The 19,351-nt window shown below is 34.0% G+C and overlaps 1 protein-coding gene across 1 annotated transcript; it reads right to left on the reverse strand.

The window, feature by feature from the left end:
* Positions 1-13,801: 13,801 nt before the first annotated feature.
* LOC133303542 (transcription factor RAX2-like) lies at positions 13,802-15,398 on the reverse strand. The gene is made up of 3 exons (XM_061503460.1): positions 15,263-15,398; positions 14,972-15,101; positions 13,802-14,549 (listed from the first exon to the last, which is right to left on the reverse strand). Exons 1-3 carry the CDS (start codon positions 15,396-15,398, stop codon positions 13,802-13,804), a joined length of 1,014 nt encoding a protein of 337 aa, XP_061359444.1.
* Between the last annotated feature and the right edge of the window lie 3,953 nt (positions 15,399-19,351).

Consider the following 19,351-nt stretch of genomic DNA (forward strand, 5'->3'; position numbering starts at 1 on the left):
TATATATATATATGAATTATTATTTTTTATAAGAAATAATTTATCTTCTACACACATAAAAATATGTACCCCTCATGTTATTTTTTTTTTGTCTTCACATGGATCTATACACATTTATATATATATAAAAAGTAAAATTATTTTTATAATATGAAAACAAAATATATATATATATATACATAAATATATATATATATATATATATATATATATATAATTTAAGAAATAATTGATAAAGTCAAAAGGTATGACCAAGCAACAGTCTGACATAAAGCTAATCGAAAGGTACACCCCTAAAAAGTGGGTGCTCCGGTACAACATCTGATAGGATAACAACACACGCCATTTGTCTGTATAGAGATTGGTCCAGTATAAATTATGTAAGTTAATTGTTTCACATTATTTTGATTTTCATTTTTTTATCGTCTTGTTTCGAAAAAAAATATATAGTTTAATTTAAATTTTTTTATAGCTGAAGTTATCTCCAATTATCAAAAAAAATATCTTTTTGGAATTAAAGAGGATAAATTATCTCCAGGAAAAAACAAATATACAGATAAATATAAAAGTGATTATTTTAATTATTTTGGCTACTTTAAAACTTTACTATACTTGAGCTTTTTTATTTATAAATATTCAAATAATACACATTATTTGTTGATGTTTTAGTTTTCAGATAATTAATTAAATCATTCGCTCAATACACAAACAAACTTTACTAGATATTCGCCATCCATGTACGGAAAAAATGATACAATACATACTTAACCGTTGGTGATCGGTAAGTTATAAAAAATAAAAATAAAAATAAAAATAAGAAAGAAGAAAAATATCCTTATTAATAAAATGATCATTCTTTAAAAGAATAAATATTTTTTTCTTATTTTATTGGACCAAAGACTTTTCATTTAATTACCACATATAATTTCTTGGGCTCAACGGTGATGATAGGGTGGTATCTATTGAACCACCTGAGACGTATTCAGAATGTTTTTAGTAGGTGTAAATTAAATGTTATAATTCAAAAAGTAAACTACCGTATACCGGCAAAAACAATTAAAATGAATTTAATAAATAATTATTAATGTATAATTGTTTCGCAATTATTTATGAATTTATACACATATTTACGTCCAAATTAAACGTGATCATTCACGCCTAAGTTAGGCGTGACTCATCTGGTGTTGACACGTGACACAAAAAAATCAACTTACGAACCGTAAAACTTTGGAATGTTGTAACTTTTGACTCGGGTATCCGAATAAGTTAATTTTTTTTATTCCACGTAACTTTTCGAGATCTACGCAATGACATCTCATTTGATATATTTTATCTCTTATAAACACAATTTAGATTTACAATAATGGTATAATAAGAAGGTTTAAACCTAGAAGCATCCGAGTTCTGAGTTTGTGATTTAATATAAAATAATAAATAAAGATTTGATTTGTGATTTAAATTTAAAAAATTAAGAAATTATTATTAATAAAAAAAATAAAGATTTGATTTGTGATTTAAACTCAAAAATTAATTTGAAAAATCTGTATTAATAAAGAAAATAATTAAATAAATATTCTAAACCTTTAACAAAGATGTATTTTATTTATAAAAACCATTCATAGGCTATAAATAAGCTACGGGTTCGCTTTTTCTGCAATTACTGCAGATAAGTTATCTGCAGTAAGTCCAATACGATGTCGTTTTGGGGCAGAAATTATAGTATTTTGTAATTTTAATTTATTTCAAGGTTATAATAGTCTTTATATTTATAATTTTCTAAGATTTCAATACTAAAAGAACGTCTTTTTGAGAATAAATGCAGATAACTTATCTGTATTAAGTGCAGAAATATTTTTTCCATAAGCTAATCCACTTTGGTGTCATCTTTATAGTACCATTATTTCAAATTTGAACTATGTTTGTAAGAGATAAAATATATCAAATGAGATGTCATTGTGTAGATCTTGAAAAGTTATGTCGAATCAAAAGAAAAAATTACCTGATTCGGATACACGAGTCAAAAGTTTTGGCCTTATAAAATTTTACGATTAAACTGTTAACTTTTTATATCACGTGTCAACACCAGAAGAGTTATGCCTAATTTAGGCGTGAATACCTTGAGAATCACGCCTAATTTAGACGTGAATGAGTGCAATATATTCGTAAATATGTTCAAAACAGCAACTTATTTATAATTATTTATTAAAAAAGTAATATTTTAATTTTTTTTTTGCCACCGTATACGGTATACCAAATGAAGTTGAGGCAGGTAAATATGATTTTAGGAATTTTAAAGTGCACAAGGTATTATATGTATAGTCAAATATGTAACTTTCATCCAAATACGAAAGGTAAAAAAACAGAAAGTAAGATATAATTGTCATGTTCAAAATCATCATGTTCACGAGCGAATTTACTGTGGTCTGGGAGTAAAAAAAATTGGGTGAAAATGAGGTGAGAGAAAAGGTTGAAGAGAGAGGAGAGAGAAGAAAAAAAAATTTAATACAAATATTAATTTTTGAATAGAAGCACCACGATGATTCTGGAGTATATTAAAAATTTCTTATATTCACATATTTCACAAACTTCAAGATAGAGTGATTGGTTATTGATGAGAATGAAAAAGAGGAAGAGGGAAGAGGAAACAAAAAGTAGCAATCAGAATTAACAATATTGATCCAAAACAACGTGTGCGTATTTATTGAATATTTTTCAAAATATTCAGTTGTTGGTTGAACTTATTTTAATGAATTTTATATTTTTTTTACATGTTCTTTTACATGAGATTTCATTGGATTTAAAAGATGGATGATACATCAAGTTCAGCTTATTTGTGTTAAGGAACTTTATAGTATTAATTTTTTGGGTTTTATAAGAGTTATGTTGTAGAAAAAGTGATTGTGTAATGTTATAGAGATTCGTTTTGCGTGCCGTAATTTTTTCTTTTTCTTTTTTCTTCAAAAATGTGGGCCCCACAAAATATTGTGTGTGTAGAAAAATTTATTGTGTCATGTTAAATGACAAATGCAAATCCTTTTTTTTTTTGGTAAGCAGTATTAATTATTTTTATTAATATAATGAGGTGGTGAGATTGAACTAATAATCACTTAATCAATTTACGTTAGTTCTGATATTATATAAAAAATTATTTCAATTCAAAAACTTAATATGTTGGATGAAGTTATATTAATAATTTTTATATATTTGTTTGGCAGTTGTGAAATGTGATTTGAAAATTGATAAAAAACAAAAACAAAAAATGAGCAAGTTCAAACTGACAGAAATATTGGCTATCATATTATTTTGGAGCCTATTAATTTGATTGGTTTCCAATGGGGATTCCACCACATCACACAACCTGTTAATATAAAACGACTTGCATGAACCTTCCTTTGTCGCTTCCATAAACTTATGCTGTTTCTCTTCTGCACTGTGCTCCCAATCCCCAATGCCTTCGAAACCAGTCATGACCGGCAACAGTGACTATTGTGCCACCATTGCCACTGTTATTTACCTAAATGTCACGCACTTGAATTTTTTTTCCAAACTGCCACGCGGGCTAGTTTGCTGGGAGTAGTAGCGACCTCGTAATGCTGAGCTGTCAGCTTCCTGGTGGTGTCAGAGTTCGTGACTGACGCAGGCGACCTCTGTTGCAATTAATGCCTGCCCAGCCAGGCCACGTGACGTGCATGCAAGAGAGGTCGCGACTGACGCAGGCGACCTCTGTTGCAATTAATGCCTGACCAGTCAGGCCGCGTGACGTGCATGAGCGAGGTCGCTGCCCACGCAGGTGACCTGTGCCCAACGGCTACATTTTCACCCTATATAAACACCCCCCTCCCTTTCATACGTCTCCTCATTTTCTCTCTCTCTCTCTCTCTCTCTTAATTCTCTCTCTCTCTCTTAATTTCCTTGCTCTCACATTTGGTCTTAAGTCTTCATTTGAGGTTAGTGATGTATCATTTGATTAATTTTTAATTTTTTTATTGTTAATTAGTTGTTGTTTAATATATTATATGTAACATAAAATATTAGGTTAGATGACATTTTAATTGTTTTATTATTTTAATTAGTTTAATATTAGTAGTTTAGTAATTACATTTTAATGTTAGTAGTTAAATAACATATTGTTTAATTAATGTATGTAATAAATTGTTTTATATGCATTATTCATTTATAGGTTTTAGAAGAAGATAATTTTGATGATTAATGTTATGACACATTAGGTTAGATGACATATTATTTATTTTATTATTTGAATTATTCTAATATTAATAGTTTAGTAATTGCATGTTAATTTAAGTAGTTAAATATTTTATAGTTTAATTAATCTATTTAATTTAATTGTTTTATTATTTTAATTATTTTAATATTAGTAGTTTAGTAATTACATTTTAATGTTAGTAGTTAAATAACATATTGTTTAATTAATGTATGTAATAAATTATTTTATATGCGTTATTTATTTATAGGTTTTAGGGTAAGATAATTTTTATGATTAATGTTATGACACATTAGGTTAGATGACATATTATTTATTTTATTATTTGAATTATTCTAATATTAATAGTTTAGTAATTGCATGTTAATTTAAGTAGTTAAATATTTTATAGTTTAATTAATCTATTTAATAAATTATTTTATATGCATTATTTATTAATAGGATTTAGTCATGTTATATTTTTATATGTTAATGTGTCTATTTATGTAGTTAATAAAATGTTAATTATGCAATAAATAATAATATTGAATTAAATAAAATAATTTATTTGTAGGATTGAAAAATAATTGGTGTTAACTTTGAACATTGACTTATATAATATGTATGTTAATGTTATTAGGTGTGGTACTTTTTATTAATGTATAATTTAATAATATTAATTGTTTGATATTATTTATAGTCTTGGCATCTAGGTTAGAAAAGAATTATTTTAATTTTGTTAGATTTTGTATTTACTAAAATTTAGATTATGCAATAATTAAAATAACCGAATTAAATAAAATTAGCGTGTTTTAGGGTTGACAAATAAATGTGACAAAGTCTTTTTACCACAATGTTTGTGTTTATTTAATTATTTTTTAGTAATTAGTATTTAATTTTAGTATTTCTTTATTAGTAATTAATTATGGAGTATAGAATAATTAATTGAACTTTAAAATTTATATATTTATTAATCAATTTTGTATTTATTATTTGTAAATAGATTCATGGAGCAACAGAACCCGCAACAGGACCCGCACCAGACCTTCATTGACCCTGGTCCATTGGTGCCGTCTCTCCTGACGTTGCAGGAGAAACACATTTCGACGTACGTATGGAACAGATCTGGTGACGCAAATTCAGATGATCGTGTACTGAACGTCAGACACGCTGCTTCATGGGATCATCTAAATATACCCGAGGAGATCCATCCTTACCTGCAGCAGGCAGGGTTTTATCACATTGCGCGTCTGCGCAACCATGAGGTCGGTGATACATAGAGTAGATAAGTAAAAAAATTACATGTTGTATAGTTAATCAATTGTGATAAAATGTAAAATAATTTTTTATTGTCAGATTGACCACCATCTCATTTCGGCCCTTGTGGAGAGATGGCGTCCTGAGACGCGCACATTCCATATGTCCATGGGTGAGGTGACGATTACTCTGGAGGATGTCCACCATCTGCTTGGACTGCCTACAGATGGAGAGGTTGTATTTGGCCGCGTTGGAGGTCATCCCTTCTCCCAGATGGTGGGAGATTTTTTGGGCGTTCGGCCGGGTCGGTCGCGCGACTTATATAAAAACCAAATTTCGCTTACATTTATGAGGGAACAGTATCTAAATTGGCATGAATGGTCTGGCAATGAAGTTGACCGTATGCGATACACACGTGCATTGATTTTGCGCATTATAGGTGGTTGCCTCTTCGTTGAGACTGCATCTAGCTTCGTCCATGCGCGGTATCTCCTATTTTTGGATGATTTTCAGAGGACTAGGACGTATTCTTAGGGTTCCACTGTCCTGGCTACTTTGTACAGGGAGTTGTGCAAGGTTACTGACCCAGGACGATCGGATATGGGTGGCTGTACTCTGTTACTACAATTGTGGGCATGGACACGTTTCCCTACTATCTCCCCAGGAATCCCAGCGATCACCGATCCAGATGCTATTTTTGGAGCAAGGTATGTCTGGTTTTTTTGTTTGTCTTCATTTTCACTGTCTGTTACGTTAATTAGTAATTTTTATTGTGTTATTGTTTTGCAGGTTTAATGAATATGTGTCCATACGACGTCGTTACTCCCACATCAGACGATATCGTCATCACATTGACGTTATCCCTACCCGCAGGATACAGTGGAGGCCATACGACGGATTCGTTGGGCATCCCCCCTCGTCCGAGGAGTCACGCAGATGGTTAGCTATATGCCCACTCATACACTACCAGATTGTTGTCTACCAGCAGCCGGATAGAGTGCTGAGGCAATTTCATTTTAGGCAGCCGATACCGAGCGATCCTTTCATGAGTTCAGAGCTGCTGACCATCACCCTGACTGATAAGGGTGATGTTGACTGGAGGGACCGTCATGGACTTTATATAGCGCAGTGGCATTCCAGGGATGCCCTCATTGTGCAGGGTCCACAGCCCTTGCAGGGAGAAGGTCATCTGTCTCCCAACAGCACGTACATGCAGTGGTATTTTCAGCATACGCGTAGATGGATGATGCAGAGATCGGCCATTCGTTCTCATGTGGTACGTTAATTTTAGCCCTTGTCATTAATATTGTTACATTTTGTATTTTTTTTTTGTAATGACATCATACATTTAACATTATATTCGCTTCACAGAGTGATCGCATGGAGACTGTTCTGCATATGGCATCAGACGAGGCCCAAGGAGCATTCACATATCGCCAGATATACGATGAGACCCTTCAGATGATGTCCGCATTCGATGAGTTTGGCAGATTGACAGAGCCTGGAGAGGCTGCACCTCCGCCGGCAGTGGTGCAGACAGTGGAACCGCCTCGTCATCCGCGTGTTAGCCAGCGTGCACACCACGAGGGACTGCCACTGCATCATCAGGCTCCCGCTATGGCTGATAGGCCTGTGCTTGTGCAGTCTCTTCCGCCCCGTCCAGCCGGTCAGTTTTATGCCCCAGCTTACCCTCCAGGTGGGCTGTCGCAGCCTTACTGGTGGCCTCCCCCAGGCGGTCCGTCTCAGCCTAGCGGGTCATCGACTCACTTCGGGTACCCATGGTTTTCAGCACCGACGCACTCGTACCCTGGATATCAGCCACACTTCACTCAGCCATTCCCAGGTCAGCAGTTCCCAGGTCAGACCAGTGGTCCATCTTATTCTCATGTTGAGCCTTCTGCGCACGAGCACAACCAGTTTCCAGGACAGTCCAGTTCGCATCCTCAGCCCGGTCTGGAAGAGTTCACAGAGGATTACATACCCACATTCGATTCCCTTGCCGTCATGGCCACACCGGAGGCATTTTTGGCTGACTTCTTTCAGTCACCCTCATCTGGTCCTACAGGTTTGCTTGCGCAGGAGGACATTGCGGGTACTATGGACGATATTGATGCAGACCCAGGAGCGGAAGCAGACGTTGCACCCGGAGGAGACGGTGAAGACGTGGTCAGGCGTAATCCAGATAGACAGGCCAGGGAGCGCTGTTTCTTGTCACCATATGAGCATAACCAGGCACGTTGTGCGAAGTATCATGGGCGACCGCGACAGCAGTGATTTGTTGTTTTATCATAGGACTTTTATTTTTATCAGAGCATTCATATGTATGTAAATGATCTGTTTTGGACTCCATCCTTTGATTTCCATTTATTACTGTATGCTGACTATTATGTTATTTTTAGATTCATGTGGTGTTATGTGCTATCCCTAGTTAACTACCCGAAAAGAAAATTATGAAACCAGTAAGCACCCGATGATCATATTAATTAACATATTACATTCAATAAACATCACGACTAACGACAATCCAGAATCAAATAAAAGCAGGCATAATTATAAACAAAACAAAAAAACGTGTGACAACACACAGGCAGAAGAGGGTAACCAACGTTTCGACAAGTTTGTTTCACGCAACATTTAATTGCCTTGCAAGCGAGATGGACAACGACGTCTGTCATGGCCAACAACCCTACAATAACCACATCTTACCTGCTGGCTCACACCCTCGCGCTGATCCATTTCGTTACAGATTCGGGTACTTCGCGGCCTGCCTTTTTTACGTCTCAGTGACACATCCGGGAGAATTGTTGGGCCTTGGCTGGGTGGGATGAAGTCTTCATTACCAATTGGATACCATTGCCCAGAATATACCTGGCATTGATATGACGCACTATATGCAGGATCAATGTATTGTAAGGGGTCATGATTTACTGATTTGCACGCAACAATCACATGACTACATGGGTACCTAAAAGCAGTAAACTCACCACATTGACAGGCCCGATCCTGTAATGAAACCCACCATTTCTTTCCTCCTCTATGAGTTCTTTGATTGTAAGACTCTTGAACTTCAAATCGTGTTTTTTGTCTGTCATACGACGTAACAAAGTGTGTTGCAGCATTTTGTTGGTTTTTAACATATTCAACCCAGAACACTTTGGCGAAACGATTATCTTTGTCCATCTCTTCCCGAGCCTCCTCCCCGTGGGCCAAAAAATATTCGTTAAGCCTAGCGTACGTGATGCGCACCAAAGACGTGATTGGTAAGTTTCTAGCACCTTTAAGAACCTTGTTAACACACTCCGACAAGTTTGTAGTCATATGGCCAAATCGCCTTCCTTCAGCATCGTATGATATACTCCATTCTTCCTTCGGAATTCGATCAATCCATGCTGTTATCTGTGGGCTTGATTCTTTAAATTTTTCCAAACCAGCGTCAAAATCCAATTGCGATGTAGTGTAGCCTGTACATGACAACACATAATTGTTAATAACTAATAACATCAGCGTCATACGATCATTGTAACAAATTAATAAAATTCTAGTGACATCCATACCTAACTTCTTTAACTGCTTCTTCAACATGATGTTTTTGAACTTATGATTGAAATTGCTTGCCAGATGTCTTACGCAAAAAACATGGTACGCTTTGGGTGGTTGCCACCCTAACGCAACATTATTGACGGCTGCCAATATACCTGCATGTCGATTAGAAATAAGGCATATTCCATCTTTCGGAGTCACATGGATCCGTAACATGGCCAAAAACCAGGACCAATTGTCAATATTCTCACAACTAACAACAGCAAACGCTACAGGGAGGACATAATTGTTACCGTCAATAGCTGTAGCGATCATTAGCGTTCCGCGGTATTTTCCATACAAATGTGTCCCATCGATTTGGAGCATAGGCTTGCAATAATTAAAGGCATCACAACACTATTTGAATGTCCAAAAAACCCTTTTAAACACCTTGTGCGAACCATCGAGCCGACCATCAATCCTATGTTCATTCACATCCAGTTTATAGGCAGACCCAGGAGAAAACAATAACATATAATCCAACCATCTTGGCAGAAACGCGTACGACTCATCCCAATCCCCAAATACCCTCACAATTGCCTTCTGCTTTGATTTCCAGGCTTTTCGGTATGATATATGAAATCCTAGACTTGATGCAATCCTCTCCTGTATTAACCCAATTTTAACACTAGGCTCTTCACGTATCATTTCTGCGGTTTGACAAACAACGTATTAGCGTTACACTCACAATATTAATTTAAACATTTACCAGACGGTTGACTTACCGATGATCAATTCACAAATGAAACTAGAGTTAAGTTGTTTGTGATCCTGTGAAAGTGTTTGAGATACACACGTATGGATGTTGTTCCACACGCCTATTATCCATTCATGACCGCCTTTTTTCAGATATGCTCGCATCCTCCACGGACAACCATCATTGTGATTTTGACAAATCATTATCAGCCTTTGCGTATCACTTTTTAGTACGACAGTTGTGCGATTTTTTTCCATACAATACTGTTTGATGGCCATTTGTACATCCTGCTTGCTTTCAAATTGCTGGTCCTTATAAAGCTCTTGACCCATTTGCCAATTTGGTACTTGTGCCCCTTGCATGTCATCACACTCTTGATCGGGGTGTGCCCAGTTAATGTGCGTGTAATGTGGTATTTCTAACCAAAATGGAACATTATCCACTGCTTTTTAACACACATTTCGAATGTCGTTAAGTACATAAAAATATAATTAAACTGAAACAGTAAACTATCTTAAAACTCAAATGGTAAACTACCTAACCTGCAGCAGTGGTGGGTCATGCGCACCAATAATACCCGGTGATGGAATCGGTTGAACCAAAGCAGTGGACGTTTCCAACTCGAAATCACCATCAACGTCTGTATCCGACGAGTCACTGTCAAGGACCAGACCTTCATCAACCACCTCCTCGGAACTATCAGTACGCCCCGATGGATCATCTACTTCATTGGCATGAATCACATCTAAAGGTTGTGTTATTGGGGGAGATGATGGTGGGGGTGAAACATTCATATCTTCCGCATCTACTTCCGGCTCTTTGTTAATGTCTATGGAGTGACTGGTAGGGATGAAACATTGAGTGCTTGCCTCTCCACCGTTGTTTAGTTCCGCATATAACTCGATGTATGAGGACTCTCCTTGCTGTCGAAATGCATCAACTACTAGTGACACATCTTCATCCTCAACCACCTCTACAGCAACCCATTGCACGGGGTTACCAGAAGCACATCTAACAATCAGTCGAGACAAGGATTGACCTCGTTGTAATCTCAACTTCTTGTATATTATTTTCTTGAGCTCATTATATTTGCAACGCGGACTCATGCGGAAGATCTTCGTATCTCCTTCAAACACTTGACCATTCGATCCAAAATATCTTCTCCCATTGTAATATAGAAGGCATATTACATCATTGTTATTCTCACTCATTATGTACTGAAAATAGAATTCACACACAGAAATGGAAAAATTTCTTTTGAAAATGAACGAGAGAATGAATGACTGATCGAGGAAGGGGGACTAAATTATATAACACTGAGTTCGCTTTATGGCCCAGCGACCTGTAGCTGTCGGCAAGTAGTTCGCTGACCAAGGCAGCGCTGACTTCGAGGGAACTGCCATGTGGCACCTAGGTCGCCTTGGCCCCCAGCGAACTTGGCAGGGTTCAAACACGTGCCACCTAGGTCGCTTGCGTAGGCAGCGAACTCAAAATACGTTGCAGACTTTTTATCACCCAAGTTCGCGGCTGACACAAGCGAACTTGAGAACCAGCAGCTGACTGACACATCATCATGCGTAGTTCGCTACTACTCCCAGCGAACTAGCCCGCGTGGCAGTTTGGAAAAAAAGTTCAGGTGCATGGCATTTAGGTAAATAACAGTGGGAACAGTGGCACAATGGTCACTGTTCCCCATGACTGTGAATCCTGAATATGATATGGCAACGCCTCCTGCTCGTTATTTTTCTCCCATATTATGTCATTATATAACATAAACAAATATAAATTAATTCATTAAAATGGCTTATTAATCAATATACTATAGTTTTTTAAAAAGTATTAAAAATTATTTTTCAATGTGATATAATTTTATGTCACGATTATATCACATCTTAGACTCGAATAATGAAGAGTGATCAAATTATATATCTTCAGTCCATGCATATACGAAGGGCTCTCTTTGCAAAATATTATTATTATTATTATTTTAATTTTTCTTTTCCTTTTTGGTAATATTTTTCCAAAGATTACTGATGGGATACTAAACTGTATGCTGAGAGCGATAGGTGACCTATAAAGATGATATACGATATAAATATAACTACTTTTTTTGGAGTTTGATTTTGTTATTTGATTATCTTGAATTTCTTTCTATTTTTAAAACAACTGGAATAGCAGTAGCTAGGGGAGGTTCATGTATTTGGGGTCCATTCAGATTATGTTAATTTCCCCCCACTAAATGGTCTTATTTTCAATAGTTAGACCATTGAATCTCGAGATGATTTAACTAAATATATTATAAAAAAATAAAATCATTCACTCGTAAGACTAGATAAATTTCATTTGACAAAATACACAGTCAAGATACATAAACATAACATCACTCAGTATTTTGATATATTCCCCCAAAATTAAACGCATTTTATCATTATTTGCTGAAATTATTGTTAAATATCAAAATCAAATTAAAAAAACTTTACTGTATGTGGACCAAAATTATAATGTTTCTAATATTTAGATGTGACAATTCATTTTCAATTTAGTCGATGCATTTAATATATTAAACTTTAGTGTACTAAAAAATATATTAAACTTTAACAAACAATTTTATAACAATAATACACAATAATAACCAAATTAAAAACAATTGGATATATAGGGCTAAATAACAATATTTTTAAATAAGGACCAAATTAAAAATGAGTGTAATGTAGACCAAATAATGTTTCAAGTTTTAAACTCAAATAAAAAAAATAGATTAAAAGATAAAATATTGAAAAAAAACATATTTAAAATTATAAGAGAAATATGTACAATTAATTCAGATATAATTTTAAAATATAAATAAAAAATTTAAAATTATAAACAAGATATATACACAATTTAAAAAAATTAAACATAACATATGTTAATTTTAGTAAAAGTTAGACTAAAAAAATCAAACTACTTTTAAAAGAACATATATTCTAAATTAATAAAAGAACTTTCAATTTGTCAACAATGGCTTCTGTTTCGCACAAACTTAGACACAAGTTTCATGGCTTTTGCCGCCTCATAGTTGTCATACTAATTTAAACAATCGTGAGGATATTCTAACTACCAAAAACTTTAACTACTAACTTATTATTCATCACATTATCATTGGATCAAAGATAGAGAATGTTACAAAGTTTTTAAAAAGAGAGAAAATGTTAATCTAATAATAATTAGATACGTAATAAGTTGGTAGTGAAAAAATTTAGTAGTTAAAATATCTCTCATCTTTAAACAAACTTGTTCAAAACGATTAATATTATATTTAATAATTTAAGTTAATGTTACAGATTGAGTCCCCAGATTTCCACACATGACAACAAAAATTCGCTAGCATCCATATATAATTATTTTCTTTTTATTAATTTTAAGAAAATTGAGGTTTGTAGCAAACAAGTTTCCATTTTCACTCAGACCTTGCTACTTTGCAAAAGATCCTTCAACGGGGTGCTTAAATCAATAATTCTGTTTCTGACAAATAACACATAACAAATAACAAATTCTCATCTATATTATATAAGGGTTTTATTAATCTCATATTAAAAGAGATAATTATCTCATGTCATAGAGACAAACTAGTGGACTCTATCATCTGAAAAAAAGAAAAAAGAAAAAAAAAAAGGTGGCACAGGTGTGTAAGAAAGAAAGGTGGTCTCATGTGATATAAGAATAATTTTTCCCATTATATAATATACATAGAAAAGATAAAGCTTATATATTTCATTTTTTTTTCCCACTCTCCTATGATATAAGAAGCTTTGTTTTCTAATTTTTCATAACATTCATTTCTGATCGGAGAGTTCCACTTGCACGCAGAGCATAGCATACATACAAAAATCTTACATCATGGTCGTCATCATCATCATTTCCGAGAAGATATGCACAAAATATAAAGAAACATTTACCATGTACTGTCAAAATAAGAAATGTTTCATTTCATCAAAGAAACGCAGAACCCCAGAAAGCTCAATGTCCTTTTTTTCTTTCTGAATCATATCTTTCTGATTTCACTTGTAGTCAGTCATCAGTTTCAGTCAGTAGTAGCAATAGTACATGCCTTTCTCCTCTGTCTTGTTTTCATCAATACTGAAACTGTTGTTGTTACTACTACTACTAATCAATTGCTTAATATTCTCAAGATCATAATCCAAATTAGGGGTTTGCTTTTGGCCAAAGAATCCACATGATGACTTTTCTGCATAATGGTTAATATTATTTTCACCACCATCATTAGTGCTTCCATAACTAAGCATAAAATTGTTGTTATATTCTTCAAATCCACTAGACATGTAGCTCTGATAACCCATTTCCTCTTGCTTGATCTCCCTGCTATGGCTAACCTGAGTGCAGCTTCCATCAGAGGAACTGCAACTTCCTTCACTACCAAAAATGAGCATGTTGTCTCTGATAGGGTAATATTGTTGCATGGGACTAACACTAACCATGGACTCTTGGTTTTGGTAAAAGGGGACAGAAATTGAGGTTGTTGTGTTGCAACTTGTGCTTGCATAGTTACTTGAAGGAAGTGAAATAGGTTCAAGACCTGTGAAAGATGAAGCTGTTGCTGGGTTGTAGCTGCAGTAGTCAGTGTACATTGATGAGGATAGTGGGTGAGAAGAAGGAGAAGGTAGTGGATTTTGTTCATTGGAAGATGGAAATTGAGGTTTTCTTTGATGAGAAACAAGAAGAAACCCCATGAGCTTTTTCTTTAACTTTGTGTTCCAATAGTTCTTTATGTCATTGTCAGTCCTCCCTGGCAACTGAGCAGCTATAATTGACCACCTATAAATATGTATATGAAAGCTAATTAAGTTTCAACTCAACGTTTTAAAAACATTATTTAAGTGGATATGGTGTTGGATCTGAACTCTAAACTCAGCATGCATGTGAAAGTGCTATCCAAATATAGGCATATACTAATTAACAATCAGTTTTTTTTAAAAAAAAATTAAAAAAAAAAACTAGTATTGCCCTTTTTTTCTCCTTGTTTTTCAATTTTCGTTTTACCTCATTTGGATAGATAGATAGAGATTTTATCAGTATTTCGCTGGAGCATGTAGTTGATGACGATTAAAGAGGAAAAAAAGGAGGGGGAAAAGATGTTATATGAATATGCTGGATCTAGATCATTAATTTCAGATTAGATTGGTCCGAAAGTGCTAAACAACTTGTTCAGTGCTACTGCTAGTGGTTGTTTTAAATACCTGCTTCCAATATTAACATAGAGGCTGCAAATTATTCTGTCTTCTTCATCTGAGAAATCTCCATGCTTAATGTTGGGCCTGAGATAGTTAAGCCATCTCAATCTGCAACTTTTCCCACATCTCTTGAGACCTATGATCATATTCACAATCAAATTGAACCTTATTAGCTAGAGAGTAGTGTATATATATAACACATATATATGAGATCCCACAAAAAGATAATATATACAGGTTTCAACTTTACAAATTCTAGAAATTTTTTTCTTCATAAAAATCATGATATGTTCTTACCAGCTTTCTGAGGAAGAGCAATCCAATTCCCTCCAGTCCCATTCTTCTCTATGTAATCCTTCAGCTTTGAGTCTTCTTCAGGTGACCATGGCCCTCTCTTCACAATTGCCTTGTCACAACATGGTGCTCTTCCCATCTCTCTCTCTTTCTCTCTCTCTCTCTCTGTATTCCTTGCAATCTCAACCTGTCTTTGATCCAAACTCTCACTTTCTAATCTAAATGAAACTTCGGTGGATGGTGTGCTTGAGCCTTATAAATAAGAGACCTTGGTTTTGGACAGTTTAAAAAATATATATTATTTTATCATTTGAGAGAGAAAGAGGGAGAAATATGTACAAGTCAAATGAAAACAAGGACAGGACATTATATATACAATTTAATATAATTTTAACTTAACTTTCCACACACTGTTAATAATTAAATGACAAGAAGGGTACTCAGGGTCAGAGAGAACTTTCTAATCTTCAACGTTGAAGACCTGGCCAAGCTATATATGAAACCTCACTCATATTATTCTTCACATCTCGAAGAGAAAGCATCCAATGTTTGTAATACAGGAAGAAACACGACACAACAGGACTACTGAATTGATGGGTACAGCTACCAGAATTGTGACACTTTCCAAACTCTAGGACCAAAATGACGATTGGCCTAGTTTTCTTCCTCTTACTTTATTATTTCATTAATATTATTATTATTATTTGGTAATGCATTGCATATTATGCATTGACACTTTGCATAAAGTAAAAAGGCATGTGTTTTTTTAGAGAAAGACCTACAAAAGAGTTTGAAAATTAAGGTTTAGACAATTAATTAAAAAATATTAAATCTTATTTCACTAAACCCATATCTGATTAAAGGATGTGTTGGATTAGACACACCTTGTGATGATTTAATTATACCAAAAAAGGAGTTAGTAAGAATTAAAATTCACAGAGTTCTGATATCATATAAGCAATCGTCTTCATAAAAGAAGTCATTAAATGAAGATCCATCTATAATTTTTTTATATTAAATATCTCTAACACAACTAAATATTCATGAAATTTATAGATTTAATTATGCACTATTATTTAAAAGGGCATGTTTTTCTCCTGTTGCAGAATGAAAAAACATATATCCTACACACCTATAAAACACATCTCTTGTAATAGGAGAAACTAATACCCCTTATTTAAAATACTGATTGATTTAGTAGTATACACATCCGCATTATGTATGTACAAAGATTTTTCTGAATATAATTGAAAAAAAAAAAATTGTGCATGGAAGCAGGTGTATCTTTTGGAACTACATACCCACTTATGGCACGTTCCTAATTAAACTATAATAGTAAGATAATATTTAATAGATGTCTAATTAACTTAATTAAATAATGTGACATTGGAAATTTGCTAAATTAGACATAATAGTTAATTTCTGCTTACACTCTCATGCAGAGTTAACTGTTGAGGATCTAACATGGTGCAGTGTTAGCAGAATCCATGGGAAGTGTCATGAGCATGACCATAACGTTTCATATTTGAATGGGCCCTAAGAATCAGATTCTTTGCTATTAGATTCATCTGATCAGGTGTTGGGGATTGACTAATCAACGCAATGGTAGCATGTGCACGTTTTTATGAGTGATGATACATCATATTCATCCTAGCCAGCCATTGTGACCAGCAATGTTGTGAAAATTAGGCAAACAATTCTTACAGATTTGTCCTGCCACATTGTAACATTCCTACTGGGGAGCCTCGTGTTGCTTGGCGACACACATAGGAATAGAGACCTAAGACTCTAAGGAAAGACACTACTTGATTTCGTAGACCATAAGATGTGCTGATATTCATGAGGCTACATAGCAATGATCATTGTATATAATGTAAGATTTTATTTATATTGCTTAAAATGGATCGATCATGAGGAAAATAATGGTTTCTCTTTGGTTACCTCTAAATTTTATCATATGGCCTTGATATAAAAGCGTCATATCATAAAAAAGTTAAAATTAACAAGACAGATTGTTTATTAATCAGTCAATTGGGGTGCATTAGCAAGTAATTGCCGAATCATTATTGAGGTGTGGCGCAGAGGACAAAGTCATGCATTACTTAAGGAGCTGAAATTAGTTTATATATGTTCTATGCTATTTTATATGGGACCATGGGCGCATCTACTTATGCTGTATATGGGCGCGATATATTTTTTTAAAACGGAAAAGATAAATAGCACGATGTATGAAAACTATTCGAAAAAATAAATAAATTTATATTGTATTTTTTTTTTGGTAAATATATTTATATTACTATTCTTACACTTAGTAGTATCATTTACGACACGTTATTTTTATTACTTTGTTATTGGGTTACTTTTTTTTAATATGAAAAAAGTATTCTAACATATCTTTTATTTTGAAAATTATAAAATATTAAAATGATTAAAAATATTGATGTACAAATGATAAAATTTTACACTTTTTTGTCTTTACGTTTTATTAACGTGTCCTTACAGTAAATGTTCTGAAATTAAAAATAAGATTTTTAAAGGGTCTAATGTTTCTTATATTATAGAAGATAATTTTATCTTTTATACAAATATAAAAGTGTGTGGGTCCATGTTTTCTTTTTCTTCTTTTTCACATGGCATCACATGAGCCTCACACACTTTTATATGTGTGTAAAAGATAATTTTATCTTCTACAACATGATAAACATAAAACGCATTTTTAATTGAAATGTATAAATATGAAATAATTTTAAAAAATTAAAAAGTATTTAATATTTTACCTTAGAATAGTAAATATAAATAATAAATAATATTTTAATCCCTAATATGGTGTCCAAATTAAAGTTTTCATAACTTTTGTAAACAAATAAAATCTAAAAATAATGTAATTGTTCCGGAGATATCACTGTCCAATTATGCCCACATCTTCATGCCTATAGTCGCCTCTTATACACATACGGTCTTTACCACATCTATTGGGGAGACGGAGGGACTTATATGGTAGGACGAATTACCATTAAAATGAGTTAAGACAATCCCTTATATATAATAATTAATAAGTGAGTTTCACATTATATTTCAACCCAATATTTTAAAATATTAAATTTGTGAGTTCTTTTATTTATATGGTCCCACTTAATTCATTTATAACCAATGTGATTCTTTATTATTCATATTTGGATTCTCAATATGCTTCACCTCGAGTGTAAGTCCCAAAACCACATTCTCTCCCTATTCACACAAATCATTCAATTTTTGACTCTAATACTATTGTTAGGCAAATTAAGAAGAGTTCAAGATTGGGGAAACTACCATTAAAATGGACTAAACAACAATCTACCATAATATATGGACTTGATATCACATCTTTATGGATCCTTCCACTTATATAGTTACAACCCGTCGGATTGGCTCGTAACCCACCAAAAATGAACTGGGTTGGGTTGGTAAAAATGAGCTGCCAACCCGACTCGAGCCAGCTTGTGAAAAAACGAGCCAATCCGCAGGTCAAACGAGCTAGTTTGCGGGTTGAGTTTTTTTTTTTTATAAAAAAATACAAAATATAATATACAAAAATGGACAAAACCCACACATGTTGTCATCATTTTTCTTCCTTCTCTAAACCTAAGTACCTAATCTTCTCACATCCCTGCCATTTTTGTATTGTTAGGCTGTGCTGACTCTGTTTGGTTCAAATATCTTACCCACTTGATAGCATGTGGTTCTGATTGTTTCTTGATGTTAATGCAAATTTGTTGTGAAGAAAATTCAAAACTAAAATATTTTGTTTTTATTTCTATATTTTGTAACCCTTTGTTTAAGCTGATGGAAGCTACATAGCTGGTGCATTAATACTATAGGTTCATTTAAATAGGCTGAAAACGAGCCAACCCGCGAGCCAATTTTCGAGCCAACTCGCGAGCTATTTTTTCAAGCCAACCCACGAGCCATATTTTTTAGCCAACCCGCGAGCCAACCCCAACCCCACTCGGGTTAGGTTGGGTGAGTTTTTTGACTCATTTTTTTCGAACCAACCCTAATCCGATTCGTTTTTTCGGGTTAAATGCGGGTTGGGCCGGACCGGGCCGGGTTGGG

The sequence above is a fragment of the Gastrolobium bilobum genome, unplaced genomic scaffold (assembly GCF_033153095.1).
Source record: "Gastrolobium bilobum isolate Gb01-03AN ecotype WA unplaced genomic scaffold, APGP_CSIRO_Gbil_v1 utg10809, whole genome shotgun sequence".
Classification (NCBI taxonomy): Eukaryota; Viridiplantae; Streptophyta; class Magnoliopsida; order Fabales; family Fabaceae; genus Gastrolobium; species Gastrolobium bilobum.